Below are 25,212 nucleotides of genomic sequence, written 5' to 3'. Positions count from 1 at the left end.
AAATAAATAAATAAATAAATAAATAAATAAATAAATAAATAATAATGCCAGGGGACGTTGGAATAAAGATATTGACGTGGGAGCAGATTCACAGTTTTGTTAGCATCCTTGGGAGCATGGGATATTGATTTGAAATCTAAGTCCAGTTATTTCACAAAAAAATCAAAAAATGGGCTTCACTTTGGAAAATTTGCGCTTGTGGCTGTAAAATTTTGCAAGAATTTAAATTAGGTAAATTAAAGAATATTTTTCATCGGGAGTTTTATTTCTTACAAAACCAAAACGGACATTTTTTGCAAGAGGAGCTTCGAGTCATCGCAGATCTTTTCAAATAAGTCTCCAAGTATTTTAAACACGCTTCTTAATGTTTTGTTTCCTCATGAATTTACCCCAGAGCGAAATGAAGAATGACATCAGAATCAGCCAATCATAGCACAAATTCAGAGTTGTGGACACGCCCCTTCATGAACTGACCAATGAGCACGCAGACGTCCTGGTCCCGCCTCCCTCCCGCAGGCTGAGCCGCTCCGAGGAGCTCCGAGTCGGTCAGGATCCGGCCAGGCAGCGCGGGGATCCGTGGAGGGATAGAAACACGAACAGAAGCGCGAAGCGTCAAAGAAAAGTGTAGGATTAAAGCCAAAAGGAAGGATTTTCTATCAGAGGAGGAGTGGAGTAGGCGCTCTCTGACCAGAGAAGGAACCTTCAAGTCCGACGCCCCATGCAAAGTGAGTAACCCGCTGCTTGCGCCAGGCTCCCAGACTCTTCCAGAGGCGAACCTCACGCATGTGTGCCAAAACTGCGTTTAAGTGGCGCCGAAGCCCGGTGTACGCACTTTAATGCCGAAACGTGTCGACCGTGCTGCGGTTACGGTGCTGCGTTCAATGAAAGTTTCACCTGACGCCTCAGCGGAGGCTGGAGTGTCCGAGGCGCCGTGAACGCGCCTTCAGCTCACATGTATTTACAGTCAACTTCAGGAGAAGTGATCAAAATAAATAACTTTACACACACACACACACACACACACACACACACACACACACACACACACACACACACACACACACACACACACACACACACACACACACTGCAGCCAAACTGCCTCCCGCCAGACAAAACTTATAACACACTCAAAACCTGGGCTGTTCAACATGAGGCTCTTGGGCTGAAAAGCGGCCCTTGAAGGGACCCAGGCCGGACATGTCTTCACCTCCAAATTAAAACTACTGGAAAAATGACTCTAATGTTCTCACCATGTGTGGGCGGCCTCAAATGACAGGTTGAGATGCTCCAGTCGATTCAATATAACTTACGGAGCGCCAAATACCACACAGCGTTTACAGAACACTTTTACAAAGATAAACTAATTCCATGTTAGCAAGTCAAGGAGACACAGCAAAGGAAAAACTACCTTAAAGGTGCTGTAGGCAGGATTCCGCATCTCCGCCATCTTGCTTAGGTTTACCTAAGCAAGATGGCGATTTGACCCATCTAAGATGGCGATTTGAAACCCAGCACAGCCAATCCTGTCCTGTTTTCTCTGACATCACGCCCTTATGCAAGTTAAGCCCCTCCCACAAGAACGCGACACACGCCCCTCGACCAATCACGGTCAGAGCCTCATGGGCTCTTCTGATTGGTCAAAGATACCTGGAGCTGTCGAGATTCCTTTTCAGCTCAAAACAGAGACAGATGGAAGCGCTGCGCCCTCGCGGTAGAGCAGTTATGCTACACTCCTAAAGGATTATCAATGGATACTCTAACATTTAATCCAAAGATAACAGAAAAATTAGCATTGACTAGCAAAATCCTGCCTGTAGCACCTTTAAACAATCATTTTGAGAACATATTGCACAGTAGGTGACAAAATGTAATGCATTGCTCAAAAACTAGTAAAATATTAAGAAAGTTAAGTGTATCTTGATTTTGAACTTTCATCAAACTTATAAAACTGAAAAAAACTTATAAAACTGTGGTATTATTCATTAAAAATGCAACTTTGAGACTATTAACATTATATTTAGTATTTATGATTAATCCATATGTAATACATCCACTTCTGAAGTGTTGGAGCTTGTTTTCAGGATGGCTGGTTGTTCTGACAGATTTCTAGTCTGAGTTATTTCAGATCGGCCACTGTTCTTGTCGTTGTGCTGATCTGAGGTTGTTTGTGTTTCCACTGTGTCGAAGTGTCACATTGTCTCTGTTGGTGCGCTGTGTGGAGTACCAGGTGCTGAGAACCGCTGGAAACACAACGTATTGAGGACACTGTGACTGCGTCTCCATGGTCGTCGTCTCTAATGTTAGAGAATCTGTGGTCGTCTCTCGTCTTCCTGCTGATTCAAACCTTCACACCCCGGCTTCCTGCTCTCGCTGGGACCGGCCCACTTCTGCTTCTAACTCCAGCCTCCAGAAAGGTGGAGGGTGGGGGCGGCCGGGGGGGGGGGGGGGGGGGTTCTCTGAGTCTGCATTCCAAGTGTGCAGGGGGAGTCTCTGGGGAGACTGATTAGAAGTGTTTTGGTCCCGTTCATTAGTGCTGCTGGTGTGTGTGTGTGTGAGCGGGGGGTGTTTCATTATTACTGGTTGAACTGCTCAGGCTGAGACTTGGTCCTGGTCCTGGTCCTGGTCCTGGTCCTGGATGGATGCACTTGTCTGGGAGTGTTGGCACCGGAGGTCAGGGTGGGGTCGGATGTGGAGGTCCAGACTGAGCCCCCCCCCCCCGGTCTGAGCAGGTGTCTCTGAACCGCAGCGCCGCATTGCTGACATTCCCAGGGTTTTGTTCCTGGTGAGGACCGTCACCGGGCGGAGGAGTGTGGGAACCAGGAATGCATGGAGAGCAAAGCTCAGCTGGGTGGAATCCATGTGACCTGCGACCTGCCGATAGAGACGAGCGCTTCCTGTCGGCGCCGCGCTCGGCCGGCGTTGATGAGGAAGCTGTCAGCGGCTGGCCGGACCCGGCCGGACCGCCAGATCAACGTTCGTCAGCTGGAGGCTCCTGTCTTGGGGCTTAAGGGTGGGGGGGTGGGGGGTACAGTGGGTTAAGACTCTTAATCCGGGCTTTAGGCTGGATCACTATCGGCACACTGTGAATCATGGGAAACTGCCTTTCTGTTGTCTCGGAGAGGCTCCTGTCCTACCTGCTGCTTTACCTGCAGAGGAACTCGGCGTTAGTTAATTAGAGGCCGAGCGGGTTCCAGCCGCACGGCGCCGGTTACTGCGGTTCCCGCCTTCATCCACTCATCCACTTCCTGGAGCGGCTGGGATTAACCCTGCTCTCTGAAGACTCCTGTCTGCAACACAAGTGGACGAGCCGGAGTGTAAAACCTGCAGTGGGATGTCCTGAGGGTGTTGAGGCTAATGCTAGTTAGCATCAGTGCTGTCTCAGCTCCGCTCTCAGTCTTGTGTTTTGTCCTCTAATGTTTAGAAACTTCTTTAAAAAATCAGTGTTTTCTTGAAATGCCTTTGCCAGGCCGATTTGGAGTTTCTTCCAGACCGGTTTTGGCCCGCGGGCCTTATGTTAGAGCCTGCTCGACATCCTAGACATGAGTGTAACACTGTGTGATTATACAGTGTTTTTCATTTGGAATTGGTTTATTCTGAACTAAGTAATTCAGAATTCTGTTCCTGGTCTTGGTGTTTACTTGAGAATGAAGGATTAACTCCTCAGTAACTCTGGGGGCTGTGCAGCGTTCTGATTGGACGGCGGCCGTGACGTCGCGACGTCTCCAGGAAGTAAACAGTGTTTCTCTCTTTGTTTCTGGATTAACTTTGATGCTGCAGCTTTGAAAATGTCCTCGTCGTTCTGCTCCCGTCCAGCCGCTCTTTTCATTACATCCATTTCTTCTGAAGCTCCGTTAAAATAAACCGTCTCTGTAGGAGTTGAACCGCCAGCCGCCATCTTGGAATATTGCGTCGTGATGACGGACGAGCAGAACGACTGGAATAAAGTCACCACTAGTTTACATACAATTCAGCTCCTGAAGGAGAACAAACCGATTTAAAGATTTAAACTAAATTCAGAACCAGGTTTTCAGGCGTCTGTTTGGTGGTTTTAGAGCAGAATTAACCTTCATTCAGGTTTAGTAAAAAGTCCTGTCATGTAAACACTCTGAATGGACGGAGAACTACAGTTCATCTGATTTCCACAAATTCTGAGAGATTGCTCCCTCCTGACACATGGAGGTTCTCGCCAGTGTTCTCCAGCTCGCTCCTGAGGTTCTAGCCAGTGTTCTCCAGCTCGCTCCTGAGGTTCTAGCCAGTGTTCTCCAGCTCGCTCCTGAGGTTCTAGCCAGTGTTCTCCAGCTCGCTCCTGAGGTTCTACTCAGTGTTCTCCAGCTCACTCCTGAGGTTCTAGCCAGTGTTCTCCAGCTCGCTCCTGAGGTTCTAGCCAGTGTTCTCCAGCTCGCTCCTGAGGTTCTAGCCAGTGTTCTCCAGCTCGCTCCTGAGGTTCTAGCCAGTGTTCTCCAGCTCGCTCCTGAGGTTCTAGCCAGTGTTCTCCAGCTCGCTCCTGACATATGGAGGTTCTCGCCGGCGGCTGCTCAGCCACAGCTAAACTCGGCTTCACATGAAATATGAATACAGGATGTTGTTTCAGTGGCTTAATCCATTCTGAAGTCTAAAAGTGGACGGAGGATTCGAACGCTGTGGAGCTGCAGACTGACGAACTGACCCCTGCTCCACGCTGCCCCCCGGTGGACGAACCGCCCGGCCCTGCTCCTGCTGTTCCCTGTGGCTTCACGCCGTCCTTCGATGCGTCGGTGCTCCACACCTGCCCAAAACCCGCCCAAAACCCGCCCAAAACCCGCCAAATGCTCAAGTGCCCTAGTTTCACCAGCTCTGTGAAGAATCCACCCGCCTGGGAGCAAAGGAAGCCAGAACCGCCCCGAGGCGTGGACCGGTCCGAGGACCCGAGCTCAGGATGTGGGCGGACGGGGTGGGGGCAGCGGGTCTGGCTGCTGGGGATTTACTGCTGGCTTCAGGTTTAGCGGTCAGGAGCCTCCTGGCCGGGGACCCAGGGGGATCCGGTGCTGGGTTACCGCACCGCGGGCCAGCGAGCCGCGCCTCGCCTCCTCGCCTCGATGTCTGAAGACGACGGCGACAGAAACTCGACCACGGCGTCAGACGCATGATTCATCCAGAGGTCATGAGAGCAGAGCTGTGAAGGCGCGCTGTGCACGGCAGCAGGGACAGACCAGAGGACGCCCTGTCCTGCCATCGTCTGCTGAGACGCTGTTTGGTTCTACATGGAGCAGTAAGGAGCCTTGCTTCACATCCACAATGCTGCACTGTCTGGCAACCTGGGAACTCGCATCTGATTGGCTCTGGAACCAGGAAGTAGTGAAGCACCAGCCCCACCCACTGAAGTCGTTCCTCTGTCCCTCAGTTTGAAAAAGAAAAAAGTTTGACCAAGACTGTTTCCTAAATCGAATGCCTTTAGTTACCGCTGCCAAGGAGGTCATGGAATCACGTCGGTTGGTTGGTTTGTTAACAACATTGTGGAAAAAGAAATGGACAGATTGCAATGAAACTTTGTGGAAAGGTGGGTCTTGGGCTAACTTAGAATCCATAAAATTTTGGTGATGACCCAGATCACTGTCTGGATCCAGGAGTTTTTTAAATGATTCTTTATCATTGAGAGATAGGGAGTCTGTCGCATAGCTGGGCATAACTCAACAATAAATGACAAGGGGGCTTAGAGAACATGACAGTGTCAGTTCTTCAAGGACTCTCAGAGAGATCAGCTGCTGATCCAGATCAGGAAGTATTCCGGATACCAGGATCCAGAACAGACAAAAACAGGGGGGTTCTGGAGCGTCAGTCACTGTGAGGAAACACACTGAGATATGAACAAGCAGCAAGCAGCTTTCTCCCAGACGTTGTTTGTGTTGGGGAGGAATACAATGTTTTTTATTATTATATCTGGTGTTCTTATTGTTGTTGGTGACTGATTGGAGCTGTGGCGGAGGTCTGCCTCTCTGAGGGACACATTCTAGTTATTTCTGCAGTAACTTTCTGACTTATTGAAACGTTGCTTCTGGAATGACAGGAGGTCAAAGTTCAGGCCCAGGAGGAAAGGCCACCGCAGCCCGATGTTCCTTCCATTGGTTCCAGGTGATCGGTGTGTGTGTGTGTGTGTGTCTGTGTGTGTGTCTGTGTGTGTGTTGGCTGCTGGTCCTCTTACTCCTTTATTCTTCTGTCCGCTGCACACGACAACATCTGAATGTGTGTCTGCGCTCTGAGAACATGAAGTGTGTGTGTATGGGCCAGGGCTTCATGCATTCACTCCTTCATTCATGTGCGGACTGTGGGACCTCTGTGTGGCTGCTCCCTGGTTGCTCGTTGAGTACAATTAGAGCGTTTTGGCCGTGAATGGCCCGTCACAGCGGCCTGTTAGCGCCGCGAGGCGTGCAGTCTTCCCTGGTTAATGGCGGGTCATGTGATTAACGCCGCTGAATGTGGACGATGGCAGACGAGGGGATACGCTTGTGAGCTGGAGAAGAGCCGGACTCTGTCCCTTCAAACCATGGAGACCAACTGGAGCAAACGAGACGACCTTTCTGAGCATGACTGTCCCAGCTCGGGACGGGTCCGGAGCTCGGTACTTTTATAGGTACCGACTGAATTCTGAGTACCGAGTCACGTAAAATCAAACGGTACCATGTTTCAGTACCTGAACACGTCTGTGTGACTGTGAGGGAGTGGCAGAGTAGGCAGTTTTCCGAGCCGGACCTGAATGCAGCATTACTCGCACAAGAGCGTAAAGACGCCAGTAGCTAGCATGTCAGCAAGGCAAGTGTTTGTAGAAAGCGCTCCAGAGTACGGCTCCACTTTTCAACATACGATGCAGATCACGCTGCCTGAGGCGGGAAAACTTCTAATCTCAGGAAGTTCCTGGTTAAGAACAAGATTTTTCTCCAGGCTGAGGAGGGACCAGCCTCGGGTCTACGGCTGGAGCTCCCGCATCCGGCATCGTTAGCACGCTAGCATCCGTTTGCTCGCTGGTCCATTGGCGACTCGTCGTCTGCAGCCAGCAACCAATGAACACACAAAGGCACCGAAAACCGGTAGCGTTGAGTCCCGGTACCCTTTCCCAGATGGTCCTGATCCTCCTGGGCGGCTGCCATGTCGGAGCCTCGCGGCGCCACGGCGCGGTGACGAGGCTCGCAGCTGGAACCTCCCGGTATCAGAACGGCCTGCTCTCTTCTGGCCGGGCTGCAGCTCACCACTAATCGCTGGGTAACCTTCCGGAAGCGCCGCGGAGAGGAGCCGTTCGGGCTGTGGACGTATTTATAGCCTGGAGGCCGGCGCTGGAAGGACCGGGGTCTGAGCTGGCTGATGGCGGAGGACTCAACACGTGGAGGAGCTGTCGCTCTGAGTCGGTGGACACTGTCCTGAACCAGGCGGTGTGAGGGATACCTTCCCCTCCTGTCCCTGTGGGGGGGCAGCAGACAGGCTCTTATTTTTCCTCCCAGCTTCCTCTCTGGTTTCCGGGGTCGTCGGCTCCGTCCGACACAAAGCAGCTCTTTCTTCCTGCCTTCTCCATCCGTCCCCTTCAGCGGCTGGACGCTAATCTGAGCAAGCATCAGTCGGCTCTGTCACTCTGGGAGGGGGGGCGGGGAGGGGTGGATAGAGAGAAAAGGCTGGGGGGGGGGGTGAACCACTGGGCGTCCAGTGAACAGAGGGGTATTGTGTGGCAGAGGCCTCTGCTCCAGGCGGCTTTAAGACACAACCAGGGGGAGGCTGGAGGTGAGGCTCCGAACCAGGAGCCCCCCTCCAGGGTCTGCTGGTCCCGGTCCCAGGCCAGAGTCTCCTGGTCCTGGTAATCCTGGTCTTTCCAGGTTCTTCGCTTTGCTTCTGTTCTGGTTTCCGTCCTTTAGATCAGTGAATAGCAGCTCCCCGGCAGCTCCGCACTCACACCGGCAGCGTTTCACCTGCTCAGGTCTGTCTGCTGTACGTACTGTCAGCCTGAATCTTTTCCCCGGGTCTCATGTCTTGGTTGTTCTCTCTCTGAGGAACCCGTCAGCTGAGCGTTGGCCTCGTTGTGACTGGGATCAGAAGGCCGTGACCCTCTGTGACCTTCAGACGGAGGCCGGAGTCTGTTCTCCCCTCGTGAGCTGGTCTGAGGCCTTGAGGAGCAGACGGGCGCTTTCAGCCTTATCTCTGACAGTCCAGCTGTTCTGGGACTATCTGACTGGAACCCTGCAGGACCCGGTTCAGTCTGCCGGAGCTGCAGGACCTGCAGGACCTGCAGGAAGTAGAATTCCTGTCGTCGGTGCGGTTCTCCTCAGCTGTGAGCTGATTCAGCTCCGTCTCCCATGGAGGAGCTGTGAGGAGGCGGGTCCAGCTGAGAGGTGGGGTGTCGGGTGGAGCAGCCTCCTCCACCTCCTCTGGACCACAGACTGCTTTAAAGCAGCGTGTCGGCGGAGACGGTGTGTGAAAACACCTTCACCAAAGCACAGAGGAGAAGCGCTGATGGAAGTCAGCCGCTTTTCAAAATAAAACTCAAAGATACAGATAGAAACTTTCAGAATAAAACTGTTCATTCTGTCTTTATGGCCCGGTACCAACTGGACCCGTACCGACCCCAGCCCTTGGAAAACACTCAGTATGTGAATGAGTGTGTGTGTGAGTGTGTGTGTGAGTGTGTGTCGGGCTTGGCTCCGCTCCCTCTGTTCTCCCACATAGCTGGGCGCTCGGCTCACACTCAGGTTATTTTATCTGCTGGTAAAAAGGAGTTGAGCGGAGGGGTGGGAGAGTTCAAAGGTCGCGGAGCCGTGCGGGGCTCAGGTTTCACGCCTTTACCTTCGGTCGGTTCCAGCTGCTGATTGGCCGAGCAGCAGCAGTGTGTGTGTGGAGGAGTGGCGGGGTCACGGGGTCACGCTGTGCCGTTAGTGTTCCCTGAGTGTGGTTGTCGTCCAGCAGGTCGCTGTAATCTCAGCCGTCTGGTTAAACACCTGCTGACCTCTCTGACTGGAGCCCGGAGGAGGTGGAGGCTGGTCCCTGTCCCGGTCCCTGTCCCGGTCCCGGTCCCGGTCCCTGTCCCTGTCCCTGTCCCTGTCCCTGTCCCTGCAGCGGGTCCAGAGGGTCTTCACCCTCCAGACCGGGACCAGGTCTCCTCACACCGTCTCATTTCCTCTGCTGGGTTCTCAGTGAGGAGGAGGAGGAGGCGGTGATGGATGTCGGTGCTCATGTGTGAGGAATGTGGAGGAGGCCGGTTGAGGAGGTGGAGACGGGGCTGACGGAGGAGCGGAGGCAGCCGGAGACGGACCCACACAGCTCTGCTCCACCTCACCATGTCGGTGGACAGGGGGCGGGGCAGTGGAGCGCCACAGCGCCGGAGGAGTGGATCAGTGCTGCGGGTTCGGCTGACTTCAACGTTGAACCATCTGACTCCACCTGGACTGTTTCACCGAGCTCCTGTTTACCAGAGCAGGAAGTCATGAAGAGTCCTCCAGTCTCCATCAACACTGTTTTCAACATGGTGGCGCTGTTCCTGGGTGTGTCCAGTAGAGGGCAGCGCAGGCTGCTGGTGGGACCGGCTCAGACCAGCTGTGTCTCCAGTCGTGTTTGGAATTGGTCCAGAGAGACGATCTGAGCTGAAGAAGTGACATCCACACACGCTCTCTTCCTTTGGTGTTCTTCATTCCTTCCTCTGGTCACACCTGAGCTGTGCTGCGAAACGCTGCCCCCGCAGGTGACTGCTGGCATTACGGTTTGCTGTGGATCCTGAAATACTCTTGAATTAATGTGAGCGTTTACATCTGAAGTCTTTCTTCCTGCAGAGTCATGACAGGAACGAACCTTCAGCCTTAAAGAAGTCTGATCTTCTTCACTTCCTGTTCACTTCCTGTCTCCTCTGCTGCTCCGCCCACAGTGACAGTGACACACACGAGTGTCACATTCATCCGCCCGCCGCTCTTTGTCAGCGCGCCCCTTTACAGAGCAGCGTATTGAAATGAGGTGAGTTACGGCGAAGGTTTGGGGCGCCACGCTGTGAGCCTCAATCCCGGCATTGTTCCCCGCCGCCCCCCCCCAGTCTTTCATGCCTCCTCTCCTCCCAGCAACCGGAGTCTGGGTGATGGGAAGCGGGGTGACACACACCCGCGTTTCCCCGTATCTGGTCCGCGTCCCGGACGGCTCGCCGCAGGAATGTGGTAATTGGTCGGTCTTCCACTGACACTGAAACGCTCGGCGGTCTTATGTCTTTACTGAGCGTGTGCAGAAGAGCCGTCGGGAAACGCCAGGTCCTCCGGTTCACCAGGAGTTGTTTCCGTTCCTCGGAGCTCCGGCGTCTCGTAAATCCAGCCTGGAAGTTTTCTGTTTCCAGTTGAGAATGTGGTGTAAAGAGGATCCAGCAGGAAAATACTCCCAAACACCACAACTCAGCGTCTTTTCTCCTAATGTGGATTAAGGATTTTTACTCAGTTTTTCCTCAAAAGTTTTAACATAAAGTCCAATTCTGGGTCAAAGGTCAGGAACGAACTGCAGCACCATGTTTGTAGAGTTAATTCATGGTAATGGTTTTATCTTTTCCCCAGCTCTAAACCAGGACCGGGATTAAATCACTGGAAATGCATCGTTGGGAGAAAAGAAGAAAGAGAGCATTTAGTTGCAGTTAATCTGATCAGTCCAATTATTTCACACCTGGTGTTTCCAGGAACGATCCAGCAGAGTCCAGGCTGGGAGCTGAAGGGGAATTCACACTGGACGTTGTTACGCCGTGGTTCCGTCATTTGCTCCCGGTTTTAGACGGTAGCAGTTCTCAGAGTGGAAGCTCGGGCTGCCTCCTCCAGGTGTGTTTCAGTGCCGTCAGCAGCCTGTGTTCTCATACATAAATTATTAAATCTTGTTTCCAAAGCCCGCGGAGCCCGGAGGTGATAAGCATCTCCTAATGTTGTTTTCCTCGGTTTGGGCCGGTCTTCTCTCTTCACTGTGTGACTGGAAATCAGTGGAGATGTGGTTTATTAACGGCTGCGCCTCAAACCCGCTCCCTGTCGCCACCACCGCTCTCGACAGAGCTTCATCTTTCGGTTGGCATCAGTGATCCTTCTGACTGATCTTATCTCCCTTTTCCCACAATCCCGACGCCTCCACCTCACCGGCGGCCGCCGAGCTCGGGCCTGTCTTCACAAGACCCGGCCTGGAGCGGCCCGCCCTCCAGAGGCATGCATGCACCGGCCCTGCTGCCGGTCCTGAGCCGGTTAGGAGAGCGTCTCGGCCGTTATCTGATGGAGAGCCTCACTCTCCGATCCCGCCCTGCCACGGGGGCCTTCAGGCAGCCGAGGGCCCGCCTCCTCCGGGCTCCTTCAGGACCACAGTCCAGGCCGGCGTACACTTGCTGAGTTCATCCATGCACACTAACCTCTCGGGTTTCCGTGCCGACGACCGCGATATTGAAAGTCATGTAAATATGTCTGAATTTCCATGAGCGTTTGTTTCAGGATCATAATAACCATAACCGGGCTGACTGCTCAGTCCTCCGGCGCCGAGTCCATCAGGGCGGCGTCTCAGGATTAGGGATGGCTTCCAAATTCCGTACTTTTATCGGTACAGATCACAGGGTTTTCCTCAAGGCTGAGGAGAGACCGGCCTCAGATCTGCGGCCACAGCGCCTGCGCTCAGCGTCCATTAGCATGCTAGCATCTGTTAGCGGCTCGTCTGCAGCCAGTAACGGATTAACATGAACACACAGAAGTACCGATTCCAGGGCACTGTATGGGTTCCACTGTGAACAGTGCCGTCCCTGCTCAGGATAACTCCTGTTCGTGTTTCACACCTCTTAAATCTGCCTTTGTGTCTGTCGGGAAATGTCCAACCAAATCCCGGCGAGGACGTTGGACAGTGAGGACACTGTCAGACCCTCTTCAGACGGAGGATCCAGTCGGCCAGCGGAGCCGGACTAGAGTCTAGACCGTTCTGGTGATTCCCTCAGCAGTGTCGGTGTCACGGGGAGACGGCGGCGGCGTCCATCTCCGTCTCTCTGTGTGGACGTCCAGATGGAGCCGAGGTCCAGCCGGGGTCTGCAGGGATGGAGGTCTGGATTAGAGAGGATTAGCGTGTCTTGTGTGGGTGAAACACGCTTCATCCTGTTAATGCTGTCAGTTCTTTGTGTTTGTGGGGAAAGTCGTATTTCACTTGAAACCACAGCTGGCGTTACGTAACGGCGCCCTCCTTCGCCGTGAGCGTCCAGAGCTCCGTCTTCATCAGAGCTCCGCCCGGCGGACGCCCGGCCCCGGCTCCACCGCCGCTCCACCGCCGCCCGGTGCCTCACCAGCTGGGTGGCATCTAGTAATTGTTTGTTTTCGCTAAGCAGCTTAGCGTGAGGATTATCAGTGGCTACAAGTGTGTCACAGCAGGGGGCCGGCCCTCCACGGAGGGGATGTCAGCTCGTTATGTCCCCCCCCGGTGTCCGGGGTGTGCCTGCAGCTCCGGCACTGGAGGACATGTAGGAACACGGCGGGACAAAAGGCCCTGCTGTTCGACGCTCCCAGAGTGTCGTCACGCCGGAGGTCGGCGACACCCGACCCCGCCGACAGGAAGTGACTCCGGTTACACTGAGAGAGCGAGCCTGAAAGGACCTGGTCTCTGCAGAGCGCCGCTGCCGGAAGGCACTCCGGCCCGGACTCAGACCTGCTCCTCACGGGGGGACGGCTGGGCGTGTGGTGATGAGCCCTCCTGACCTTTGGTTGCCTCGGAGCTGCTGATTGGTTGGAAGCCTCAGGTCTGTCCCGCTGGGCGCTGCAGGGACGGCGTCAGTGGCAGAGGAGAGTCAGAGCTGGGAGCTATTTCAGGAAGTGATGGGAGGAAGTCACTGCTCCACTTCCTCTGATCTGCCCGCTCTGTCGTTCATCGGCCTGTCCTCGTCTGCATGTCCTGCTCTGCTCTCTTTCGGTCTGTCCCCGTCAGTCATGCATGTGTTGAAGGGCTCCCTTCACAGAACCCTGTCCAGGTGAAGGTCACGCTGGGGTCAGGTGAGGGGAAGACTGTGGTCCAGAGCGGAGACACGTCAGTCAGGTGGGCTGGACGTTTCCCCTCATGGCTTCACCACTTCTTAGACAGTTGTAGGATGTAGGATGTAGGTTACCCAGCAGCATCATGGACATCGAGACCGACTCAGATTAGTGAGGCTTACGGCTTCCTGCTGTTCTCTCACAACACGCCTCGTTTTTCAGATCCAGTCCTCAGACCTCGGTGTGTTTGAGGTCCAGAGGAGTGTGTGTGTGTGTGTGTGTGTGGGGGGGGGGGTTGTTTGTGTGTGTGGTGTGTGTGTGTGTGTGTGTGTGTGTGTGTGTGTGTGTGTGTGTGAGTGAGATTAATGCATCACCTATAAATAAAAACCATTTCATTCAGGCACTTTGTGGGGCTTAAGTGCAGAGCCACAGCACTCACATCACTCAGGTCTTCATCAAGCAGAGTGTGTTTTACTCCTGGTTTCACCCCCCCCCCCCCCCCCCCCCCCCCCCCCCCCCCACACACACACACACACACACACACACACACACACAGACTGTCTCTCTGTCCAGAGGACTCCTCCAATCTATAACCCCGATCACTTTAATTGGTCATTACCGATTTTGTGTGTGTGTCTCTGTGTGTGTGTGTGTGTGTGTGTGTCAGAGGAATGTGTGTGTGCAGACTGACAGTGGCCTCCTCTCCCTTGTTACTGGGTCATGGAGAAACAAAGAGCTGCTGTGTGTGCATGGGAACCAGGGGAGCAGAACCAGGGGGATGATGGGAGAAGGACGGAGAGCTGGAAGAGGAGTTTCGGACCTGGGGGGGGGGTGGGGGGTGATGGATGCAGGGCGGTGTTCAGACGCAGCAGGTGGTGGAGTTCATCATGAAGACTCATGGTTGTTTGACTCGGTGCTCCTTCAAACAGCTCGGGCTTGGAGATGACTGAACATTGATCCAACCACCAGGAGGCGTCCTCCTCAGCCCACTCCTCTCCATGTGGAGGAGCAGCAGCTCCACTGTACTGATGGAGCGGCTTCTTCTCTCTGATTGGCTAACACTTCCAGTAAAGCGAGACTGTGTGTGTGTGTGTGTGTGTGTGTGTGTGTGGCCTGACTCGCCATCAGATGGTTTTAATCCATCATCAGGAAGTGAGACATCACTACAGCTCATGTCTTCAGAGGTCACACAGAGGTCACATTCAGGAGTTTTCACTCTCCTGACTGCAGTGTGGGCTCCCCTGCTGCTTCAGGCCATTCGGTGAGTCCAGTGCTCCATCTAGTGGCTTTCTGCAGTTACTACATGCTGAAAAAAAACGAAGTGGATTTTCCTGGAGATCAGCTGGTTTGAGTTCAGGTGGATTTTAGACGCTTCTCAGACATTTCTAGAGGACAGTGGAAGGTTGGAGGTGACTTCCTGGGTGGAGGCGGGGCGGGGGGAGTGTCCTGACCATGGTTTTACAGAGTCGCTGTAAATAAGCTGCATGTTTGATCAGAGTCAACAGAAGCAGGAGAGTTCAGCTTCACGTGGTTCCAGCTCTCCACGGTGAAGCTCGCTCTGGGCCTCGTCCTGCGGCGGTGGAGTCTGAGGGTTTACTCCGTCTTTGTGTTCTTCGTTGAGTCGTAGTGTGAGTACAAAGAGGGTGGAGCAGAGTGGGGAAAAAAAACTGGAGTTTCAGGTCTGTTCAGGTGATCCGGACACCTGGCGGGCGGGGAGGGCGGGCGCCGTCTTTCTTCCTGTTTAGGAGGATTTGAGTTTGTGTGCCCTGCGCTGCAGTCTGGTAAGTCCCTGAACCGCTCTCCACTCTTTACCCTGCTTTCCACCGTCTGTGGCTCCTCCGCTGGCGTCAGGCTCCGGGGTCACACGGGGTCACAGGCGGGCTCTGGGGTCACAGGCTCCTCCCGGGTACAGCGTGACTCTGTTTCTCTCCAGCCAGCTGAGCGTTCAGGATCACTAAAGGTTCAGAGCAGTCCTGTCATCAGTTTTCACTCTTCACGCCCCGGTGCGGTGGTTACCCGGGGCTCGGTGCGGTGGTTACCCGGGGCCTGGTGCGGTGCTTACCTGGAGCCCGGTGCGGTGGTTGCCCGGGGCCCGGTGCGGCGGTTGCCCGGGGCCCGGTGCGGTGGTTACCCGGGGCCTGGTGCGGTGGTTACCTGGAGCCCGGTGCGGTGGTTACCTGGGCTCCGGTGCGGTGGTTACCCGGGCCCCGGTGCGGTGGTTACCTGGAGCCCGGTGCGGTGGTTACCCGGGCCCCGGTGCGGTGGTTACCTGGGCCCCGGTGCGGTGGTTACCCGGGCCCCGGTGCGGTGGTTACCCGGGCCCCGGTGCGGTGGTTACCTGGGCCCCGGTGCGGTGGTTGCCCGGGCCCCGGTGCGGTGGTTGCCCGGGCCCCGGTGCGGTGGTTGCCCGGGCCCGGTGCGGTGGTTACCCGGGTGTCCGGTGGCCCCCTGCCGCCGGGCCAGGCCTCCATGGGGAGGTTGTTTTGGGTTTTGATTAGTTGTTAAAGTTTTGTCACATGTGAATAAAACCAAATGCATGTTTTTCCTCTCGTCCACGTCTTAAAAGCTTCACTTTTGAATTTCTATTCATTGCCGGTGTTGAATGCTGATTGGCTAGCGCCTTTTCTGAACATGACCTGACCAAACCTGGCTCTCCAGGCTGTTTCCTCCCTGCAGTCCAGCTGCTCAGGACGAAGCTGTGGTTGGACAGCGAGACGCAGTGGACGGAAAAGTGTCCAGCATGCAGCTTCTTGAGCGACACTCGCTGCTGAGGCTGCGGCGAACCTGACGGGACTGGCTGCAGGTTCTTCAGTGTCTTAATGAGAATCACAGTGAATTTTCCTGCAGTTTAGCATCGGAACAGACCGAGGTGACCTGAATCTACCCGGAGCGCCGGGATTCGGTCTCTGGAGCACGTCTCGAAGCGCCGGCTTCGCCAGGTCCCGCCGGGTCTTGATTTCAGCGGCCCGATCCCTCGTAAAGCCGGCGGCGATTAAGGAGAAGACGCATGGCCCGCTGCGATGCGGCGGCGTCACGCACCTCGCGCCTAATGGGAGCCGACGCGGCGGCGTTCTGGCAGCTCTGAAGAAAGACTTGATTCCAGCGCGTTTTTCCACCGGAGAGACGGGGCGGGCTGCCCGGGCGCCGCTGGCACCCCCAGCGTCTTCCACTCGCTCTCGAAACGCCGTTTCCATCTCAAACAGCATTCCCCACCGCCACGCTTTAATACGCGGCAATTACGCACAGCCCATTGACATGAAGCTGTAGATGAGCGTTCAAACACACCGCGCTGGGACGTGTGTGTGTGCGTGTGTGTGTGTGTGTGTGTGTGTGTGTAACTCTATCCACTCCCGTCTTTCTGACTGTGCACTCTGCGGTCGCCTCAGTCCGATCCAATGTGCAGGAGCTGAAGTACAAATTGATTTTACATCCCATCTGTCTTCAGGGCCGCTCCGGAGTCAAACAAGTGAGAGTTTTTCCATTAAAGCCGTTTAATTCCACGTGGCGGCGCGTCCGCTCAGCGCACCGCACAGCTCTGGACGCGTCTCCTGCGGCCTGGAAGTGGCGGCGTCCCCCGAGACCGGACCGTGTGCCCGTCGACACGCAGCGTTAACCCAGTATCCCGGCGAGCCTGCGGTCTCGAATGCTCCGCTGGCGCTAAGCTGCCAATGAAACCGTGAAAACAGGCAGCTCCTCAGAAGGCTCCAAGGGGAAAAACGGTTGCGATCTGCTGATTGAATCAATCTCCTGTTGAGAGAAGGAACATCTCGAATCTCTGATTTGCCAAAAATGTTACAGGAAGCCACAGTTAGGCTTTAAACCTACAAAAACTAGAACCTGGTACTGGAGTTGCTCTGTGGAAAGAGTCTCATTATAGTCTTCTGTAACTTCAGCATGTGAGTCCTCCTGTGGTCTGTGGGACCCCCAGAGGCCTCCCCGGCCCTGACCGGGAACGATGGATCGACACCTGAGTTAAACCCCGTACAAACGGCTGTGTTTTGGCCGAACCATCGAAACAAAGTGACCTACACCTTCTTAGAGGTGTTCCGATTCCGATACCAGTATCAGAAATTGCGCCGATACTGCCGAAAATGGAGTCCAGACACCGATCCGAGACCACGTCATTAATTAAATTAGTAATCTATTTACTGGTCAGCTCCGTTAGCTCCGTTAGCTCCGTTAGCTCCTTCAGCTCCGTTAGCTCCTTTAGCTCCGTTAGCTCCTTTAGCTCTATTAGCTCCTTTAGCTCCGTTAGCTCCGTTAGCTCCTTTAGCTCCATTAGCTCCTTTAGCTCCGTTAGCTCCGTTAGCTCCTTTAGCTCCATTAGCTCCTTTAGCTCCTTTAGCTCCATTAGCTCCTTTAGCTCCATTAGCTCCTTTAGCTCCTTCAGCTCTGTTAGCTCCTTTAGCTCCATTAGCTCCTTTAGCTCCTTTAGCTCCGTTAGCTCCTTTAGCTCCATTAGCTCCTTTAGCTCCTTTAGCTCCGTTAGCTCCTTTAGCTCCTTTAGCTCCGTTAGCTCCTTTAGCTCCATTAGCTCCTTTAGCTCCTTTAGCTCCGTTAGCTCCGTTAGCTCCTTTAGCTCCTTTAGCTCCGTTAGCTCCTTTAGCTCCGTTAGCTCCGTTAGCTCCTTTAGCTCCATTAGCTCCGTTAGCTCCTTTAGCTCCATTAGCTCCTTTAGCTCCATTAGCTCCTTTAGCTCCATTAGCTCCTTTAGCTCCTTTAGCTCCGTTAGCTCCTTTAGCTCCGTTAGCACTGACACTTCTTCTTCTGTAGTGTTTTACGGCAGCCTGCATCCCGTTGGTTGCACTACCGCCACCTGCTGGTCGTTAGCTCTGACAGTTCTTTGCCGCTGCTGCAGCTGCTGTTCTTGAGAAGAAGAAGAAGGGATCAGGTGACAGACGTACAGCGCCTGTTAAAGAAGCCGTGTGCCGATGTTTAGAGAGCAGCTTCTGCTCTTCGGATTTTTATATTTTGAATGTAACTTCATAGGTTGGTTTTGGACTATAATATTTTGGAGAGTAATCTTTAAGTTGCTGTTGAACTATTTTTTTGCTGTTCTATTTAAATGCCTTGTTCATTTTACTATGTTATGTTTGCACCCTAATTAAAAGAAACACCTGGATTTGTTTATGAAGTTACTGTTTCACTACTGTTATTTATACTGTTTGATCTAAATAACTTCATTTTTACAATATTGTGTCTGCACTTCAATTTAAAAATGCAACAACATATATTTCTAGATTTATTTAAGTTGTCATTGCACTACTGTTTTATATTGTTCTATTTAAATTCCCTTTAATTTAAAAATATTGGGGCTGCACTTTTGTTATTGAAAATAATTATTCCCAGATTGATTTAGTTCAGCTGTATTTGCACTGCTGTTTTTTATACTGTTCTATTTAGAAATAAATGGCTTGAATTTGCTGTATTGATTCATGTTTCAGAGGGTTTAACCTGAGCCGGGCCTCACCACCGTGATAATCATGTGACAGTCCTGCAGGCGAGGCATGGTGTTATTTTATAATATACTGGTATCGGATCGGTACTCGGTATCGGCCGATACCCACAGTAAAAGTATCAGAATCGGTATCGGGAGGCAAAAAATGGTATCGGAACATCTCTACACCTCCTAAAAGAACATTGGTTTCCTCCCTTTCACACATTCACCAACGTTTACTGCAGCATCATCTGCATACGTTCAGACAGACTGAAAACCTTTACAATGGAGAGATGGTTTAAAGGAAGTGTTTTATTGATTTATTGACTTGATATTAATATTGTGGAATACTAAGTGACTGTATATGAATTCTGGTCCCAAACCAGGAAAAACCACTTAAAAGCAAAGAACACGACCATCTCTCTTTAGGAAACACCAGATGTGAAACAGAAGTGAATCCAAGAATGAAGTCCAGACTTCAAAACTGAAAGACCACATCATCTCCACGTTAACTTCTTATCATGCAGATTTAATCAGAACGAGCTCTGCCGGCGTCAGACTTTCTTCTTTCGCAGCAAGCGTCTGACAGTAGCAGGTTTTGAGCGACTGAGGAAAGCAGCTGGGTTTAGTTAGAGAGATGTTCCACTGCCGCCTCGTCTGCAGCGAAAACAACTTCAACCAAACCACTTCTTTTCTCAAACAAACTGTTTTCACAGCGGGTTTTTAAAGGGAAACACACTTGGTTCATATGCAGACTGTCTTGCCATCCAGCCCGTGGCCTTGATTCAGAGTTAAAAACACGAGTGTTTGAAAACTTGAGTGGTTCTTCAGAGACTGTGTAGAAACAGGATTCAAAGGCTTGGACTTGGAATCAATCAACATCTATTTTGGGGTTTTCACTGTGAGGGTTCGGCCACTGGCAGCAGTGACATGTTTGGAAATAGAAGATTTAGTCAGAAGATCAGAGCGGGTCATGAAAAGCAGATCTGTCACAGGAGCCTGAGACCAGCGTGGACCTGAAGCTCAGGTTTCACACAGACAGCAGCGCTCAACACCGACCACCAGATGGCGCTCCACCAGGACGACCAGGCTCTCTCGCTGAAACTGGGTTGTTTTGCTTCATGACGTTCAGAAAACCGTAGTAAATGAAGCCGCTTTCAGGATCATCACTCCTCTCTTTGGTTTTGTTCTTAATAACTCCAAACACCTGGATCGTTCCTGCAAACTGACCTTTTAGTTGTGTTTGAAATCATCAGTATCACCAAGCACTTTGTTACACGTGTATAAAGCCGGGTGTCGGTCGGGTGAGATTCTGCCAGAATAATCTGAACAATAAACTCAAATGTATTAATTCCACAAAACCAAACAGACCTGAGAATGACTCAACATCAAGTCAGTTTTAATGAAACCTCCTGGTGTAAAATCCAGTAAAGCGTCCAGGAATAACTTTTCCTCTCACTGTTTCATGTTTTCCACCCCTCCTGACAGCATGGCTGTGAGGATGAAGCTGCTGATCCACCTTTCAGGGCAGAATCACTGATTTCTCAGCTCATCTTTGCTATAAAGAATTTTTTCTTTGAAATTTCCACCATTGTTTGGGTAGTTGGTTGATCTGCAGTGGAGTTTCCTACATGTTGGTTTTGGCCGAGCCGCCAGTGGAATCCTACACATCCAACAACAAAACATCAGTTTGTGGAAAAAAAAAAAAAAACAGCTTAAAGCCACAGAAATAGAGGGTTTTTAACTTTTCACTGTATTTTGCACCAGATATTAGTAAATTTCCTTCCTAATTGTTTGGTTTTGTGAGAATAGAGACTTTCATTTCGCATTACAACTCGGAAAAGTTTTATACTTTGAAGAGTGTTTCAGTGGGTTCAGAGAGTAATCCCTGCTGGTGCCACTAGATGGAGGCAGAGCCTTGTGAGGACGTCTCAGCAGCAGCGAGAGGAAGAGTCTGTCCTGGTTCACCAGGGTCCTTCTCTGCTCAGTGAACCTCTGACAGACCTGGACTGCACTGTGGTGCTGGTCTGACCCAGCAGCGGGATTTGGACTCCATCTCTCTCTCTCTCTCTCTCTCCATCTCTCTCTCTGTCTCTCTCTCTCTCTCGTTGGAAAATCGATCCCTCTTTAAGTGGCGTTTGATGAATGCACCACATTTCGGACGTCTCGGTCCAGAGAGGTCTTCTTGAGGCGGTTCCCCTCTGGCTCGCCGAGGCGTCACCAGCTCGTCCAGTCAGATTCATTCAGTCTTTTTTAAGGAGACAGCCTCCAGGTTTTTCATTAAAACAGGTTTTGTGAAGTCTTGCTGGTCTGTGGCTCTCCTACACACTCCTGAGTGTGAATTCTACTGTTTAAAGAAGACGTGAGGAAAACCGTCCATATGAAATAAACTTAAACTGACCTCAATGACGTTTAACATTTTTTGTTCCATTAATGTTTTTGACTGGATTTCAGTTGAAATAAAAAGTCTGATCAAATCAGGCACTATTTTCAGTGTAGCGGAGAAATATTTCTAATAAGGGTGGATCTGCAGTGGACTGACTCCTGCGGTGGTGCTGTTCTTTCCAGGGGTTCATTGTTCAAGCTTCTCTAACGAGCCGCTCTCTCCCTCTCTGTCTCAGCGCTCCATGGCTTAAGCCCCGCCCTCTCACTGCGCCGGGCCCTGAGGACCGCCTGCCGGGGGAGCTCGCCGCCCCGACGCCCCGCCGCCATTTTGCACAGCCGGAGAGGGAAAGGGGAAGCCGCCGGCGGGAGACATGCCCGCTCTGGCCACCGGAGCCGGCCACGAGCCAGGTACACCGCCGCACACACACCGGGAACGGTCTAGAACCCAGAGCAGAACCAGAACCTAGAACGTCTTCACTGAACGACCCGGCAGAACATCAGGAGAACAGAACCCAGACCGCTCAGAACCTCAGAACCCTCCTTTAAAGATCAGCTCTCACCCACAGTTCCTGCAAAACATGTCTGCATGTCTTCCTCCACCTGTTGTCTCTCCTCAACAAACGCCACCGCTGGAGCGATCAGCACCACCGCTCACGACCAAGACGGCGGTGATTAGAAACCTTAAAGCGATACTTAAACATTTTGGCAAATTGGTCCATTTAGGGCAATTCGGTAGTCATTTAGAACAGCCTACTTACTTTTTTTGTGAGGGCGAGCTGTTGTTTATTCAGCGGTGGGTCTGAGGAGAGCTTCACGGCGGACATAATGGAAGTGGACGGTACATTTGCTTCCCTCGTCAAACTCATCAAATACACAATCCAACAACCCCAAAACACTTTGGTGGACACGTTATAATCCACACATTCACTACGCTGTGGAATATTAATGCAAAATTACCAGATTGAGTGTTTTTTGCGAAGATTGCTGAGACGGAACTACTTACTGAACATGGCGTCTGGGCGTAGTGATCTACGAAAAGAAGAAGAAGAAAGAAGTCGCTTCAATGTCGTAACGCTACAATACTGTTTGTTGGTGTTCCACAGCGTAGTGAATGTGTGGATTATAACGTGTCCACCAAAGTGTTTTGGGGTTGTTGGATTGTGTATTTGATGAGTTTGACGAGGGAAGCAACTGTACCGTCCACTTCCATTATGTCCGCCGTGAAGCTCTCCTCAGACCCACCTCTGAATAAACAACAGCTCGCCCTCACAAAAAAAGTAAGTGTGCTGTTCTAAATGACTAGGGAATTGCCCTAGATGGGCCAATTTGCCAGAATGTTGAAGTATCGCTTTAAAGCCTTCCTCTGATGACCTCCCTGACCCCAATGACCCCAATGATCCTGAAAACCTGACAAGATCAAGACAGAACGAGCCGTCTGGTTCTGCAGACGATCTGTCCTCCACGCTGCCAAGGTCCACAGACCACACACACACACACACACACACACACACGCACACACACACACGCGCAGACAGACGGTGCACGCCGTAACAAGTCCAGTATTATGCTTAATAAAGCGGATCTCTGGTCGCGGGTCTGATTCTGGCGGCGGTCGCTGCTGGAGGACGCTGAGACGTGTGGACTTTATTAAAAGGTTCATTATCGGAGTATTTAGAGAGCAAACACTCCGAGGGCCGGAGCTCACACCCTCTCTGCTTCCACGCCGCCTCGGCCCAAATCAGCGGGCCAGTAAACCAAGTTAAAGAGTGAGAAAATAAACAGAGCAGACAATAAAAGGCTGCAGAGCTGCTCCTTATGGGGGGGCTGCAGCACTCCGAGCCTCCGGGCTGTTCATGAACACACTCTGCACTCTCTGCTGGAGAGAACCTGCCGTCTGCAGGTTCGTCTCCCTGCTGAACTTCAGCTTCAAGCTTGAATTTCAAGATGTCTCTGCTTCCCCTGCTCTGTGTGGGCGAGCGGCGTTCGGACGGCGGCCTGCTGTGAAACCCGCCTCTCCGAGCGGCGGCGCTGGCCGTCCGATCGGGGGCGGCGGGCGGCCGGCAGGGGCCTGCTAAAGCCATCAGTGCCGTGTGACGGGGATCAGTGAGTTTGGTGGAGCGCTGGCGGTAACGGCAGCTCCGCTCCGCTCGCAGCATCTGGCTCGCGGCGTTCGGAGGTGGGCGGGGCTCCTGCGGGGGGAGTGGGCGTCGGCTCCTGCTGTGACTGGACGTCCGTGGCATCCTGACCCCGGGGCGATACACCAGCTAAAACCTGTTTTAGGACTCTCTGCACACTGCAGGTCAGAGGTCAGCGACCTTCAGGACCAGCAGAAACACTTCAGCGACGTTCTGCCGGATGAATTCATCCTGGTCCAGCTTTAAGTACCAACAGCAGGGCTGTATATATCTGCAACAGCCGGACCTTCAGCTGGATCAATTTGAAACGGGAATTTTTTTTTTCTTTATTTAAACTTTATTTAAAAATCTTTTCTTCAGTAGTTTGAGGAATTACATCAATTTTAAGCTTTTGAGCCATTTTTAACTTCATAAAAATGTTTTCAGCCATGTCCTTTTTGTCAACATGTGGCTTGTAGTCCAGAGTCCAGACCCCCGTTCCTGGTTCTGGCCCTTATTGAGCAGGAGGTGAGGGTTCAGAGGGTTCAGAGGGTTCAGAGGGTTCAGAGGGTTCAGAGGGTTCAGAGGGTTCAGAGGGTTCTGCAGGTTCTGCAGGTGTGTTCTCCGCCCGGAGCTCTCAGCTCAGCATCGTGTTCTCCCATCGATCAAACAGGAGAACACTCATTCAGTGTGAGAACACCCCCAAACTCAAACTGCCAGCATTCAGCTGACGACTTCCTGGAACTCCCAGCATGCCTCAGAGCGGCAGCGCTGGAGGCTTCTGGGCTCTCGAAGGGATTTAAGAGGAACATGTGCCTGGAGGTCAGGGAGCAGCAGGACGAGGCGTCCTGACAGGACAGCCTGCAGGTCAGGAAATGACCTGAGAAATCTGGTCTGGTATTATCAATCCCGCACCGCCAGCAGCTTCCTAGCTAGCAGTGTTGTGCTGGTTCATACTTAAAAAGAAGTAGCTCAAAGTTCGGTTCACATATCTACAAATGAACTATTTCACGTTCACTTGTTACGTAGTACTCAATAAAAACCTCTTCTTAACCATCCGTCACAAGTCACTGCTGCTCCAAAACTAAACAAAATTCTTGAACCTGGGTGAAGCGGATCATACAGCGTCCTGTGACGGGCGCACCAAGTCTCTGGAGGACCTTCCAGGTCTTCCTCTCTGCAGCAGCCGTCCTCAGCGCCGAGCAGAGAGTTTCTGTCTGCTGATCTCTGCTCAAATAATGTCCCAACATCTCCATGGTACCTGCTGAAGGAGCGGTGCTCCCCCGGCTGGAGCGCCGCCGCCGAGCACCACGTCTCGCTGTGAGCTCTGCTCCGCATGCTGATGTTTCGAATTAACTGGTGCCCGTGTTAACTTGTGACCAATAGACTGAAACATGTAGTCGTTCTGGCGAACGTCGTTATCGACAGTTACAGAGTGTATACGTTTAAAGTCTTTTGTGAGTCTTACTTTAACAACTGCTGTTATCAGCAGGTGTTCACACAGACCTCCGCCGTCATTCGTTAACACGGGAACCAGTTAATCCAAAACACCGGCCGGACGATCGCTCGTATTCTGCCAACTCGCTGTTTCACAGTTTGCTTCCATCTCTCCTCTCCAGGGTTTGTTCTCTCGGGGTTTTTATTAAAAGTGTTTTCAGCCACCGTCGTCTTCTGCTTGTTTTTGACTGTCCTGCTTCCCGTTTACTGGCACGTCATCCCGTCACTACGTACGGGGATCCATTCCCCGTTTAATCCGCAGCGCTGCCCCGTCCCCGCTGCCCTCCACTGTGCCGTAAAACCGGACTTTTCAAATGAGCGTGAGTGTGAACTGCGTGTGCCACTCCTTCTTGCCAAAGTGAGCGGCGCTCTCGTTCAGGTTCATGATATGGAAACTGAATCGCTCAGTTCGCAGTTCACCATAAATATGAAGGTGTTCAGTGAACGCAGTTCATTCAGCTCCTTCATGCACAACACTGCTAGCTAGCCACCGAGCTCACCTGGTGGAGGCCGGCTGAGGCTCCTGAGGCTCCTGAGGGAGTGGAGGTTGGCTTCTGGAGTCGTTCTGGAATTATCTCTGCTGTTCCTCCAAGATAGAACAGGTAGTCAGCTGTGACGGCTCGTCCCGTTAGCAGCAGGAAGTACAGGGGGCGGGGCTTGTGCGTTTTCAGCGTTCCAGACTGGAAACCTGACAATATGAGCGCTGTGATGCTGGCTGAGCTGGACGGATCCTGCAGGTCACTGCTGATGAAGCTCAGTGATCAGGACCAAGATGTCTGCCTCTGAAAGACGCTCGGGGAGGAATGTGAGCCGTTTTCGTTCCCTAGAT

General features: G+C 52.4%; 1 protein-coding gene across 4 annotated transcripts in view; it reads left to right on the top strand.

The window, feature by feature from the left end:
* The first annotated feature begins 531 nt into the window (after positions 1-531).
* mpp7a (MAGUK p55 scaffold protein 7a) overlaps positions 532-25,212 on the top strand; it is a 111,868-nt gene continuing 87,187 nt past the window's right edge. For 2 of the 4 annotated variants that reach the window (XM_030099830.1, XM_030099827.1), the window contains exons 1-2: positions 532-725; positions 21,009-21,180. In XM_030099830.1, coding sequence (XP_029955690.1) covers positions 21,144-21,180 — 37 coding nt within the window. In that variant the 5' untranslated portion in view covers positions 532-725; positions 21,009-21,143. Of the gene's footprint in view, positions 726-14,475; positions 14,579-14,676; positions 14,732-21,008; positions 21,181-25,212 lie in introns of those variants that run through there. The other 2 variants (XM_030099829.1, XM_030099828.1) reach the window with 2 other exon arrangements.

Source organism: Salarias fasciatus, chromosome 9, assembly GCF_902148845.1.
Source record: "Salarias fasciatus chromosome 9, fSalaFa1.1, whole genome shotgun sequence".
NCBI lineage: Eukaryota > Metazoa > Chordata > Actinopteri > Blenniiformes > Blenniidae > Salarias > Salarias fasciatus.
The sequence above is the reverse complement of the archived record's forward strand: the minus strand, read 5'-3'. Positions and strand labels throughout refer to the sequence as shown.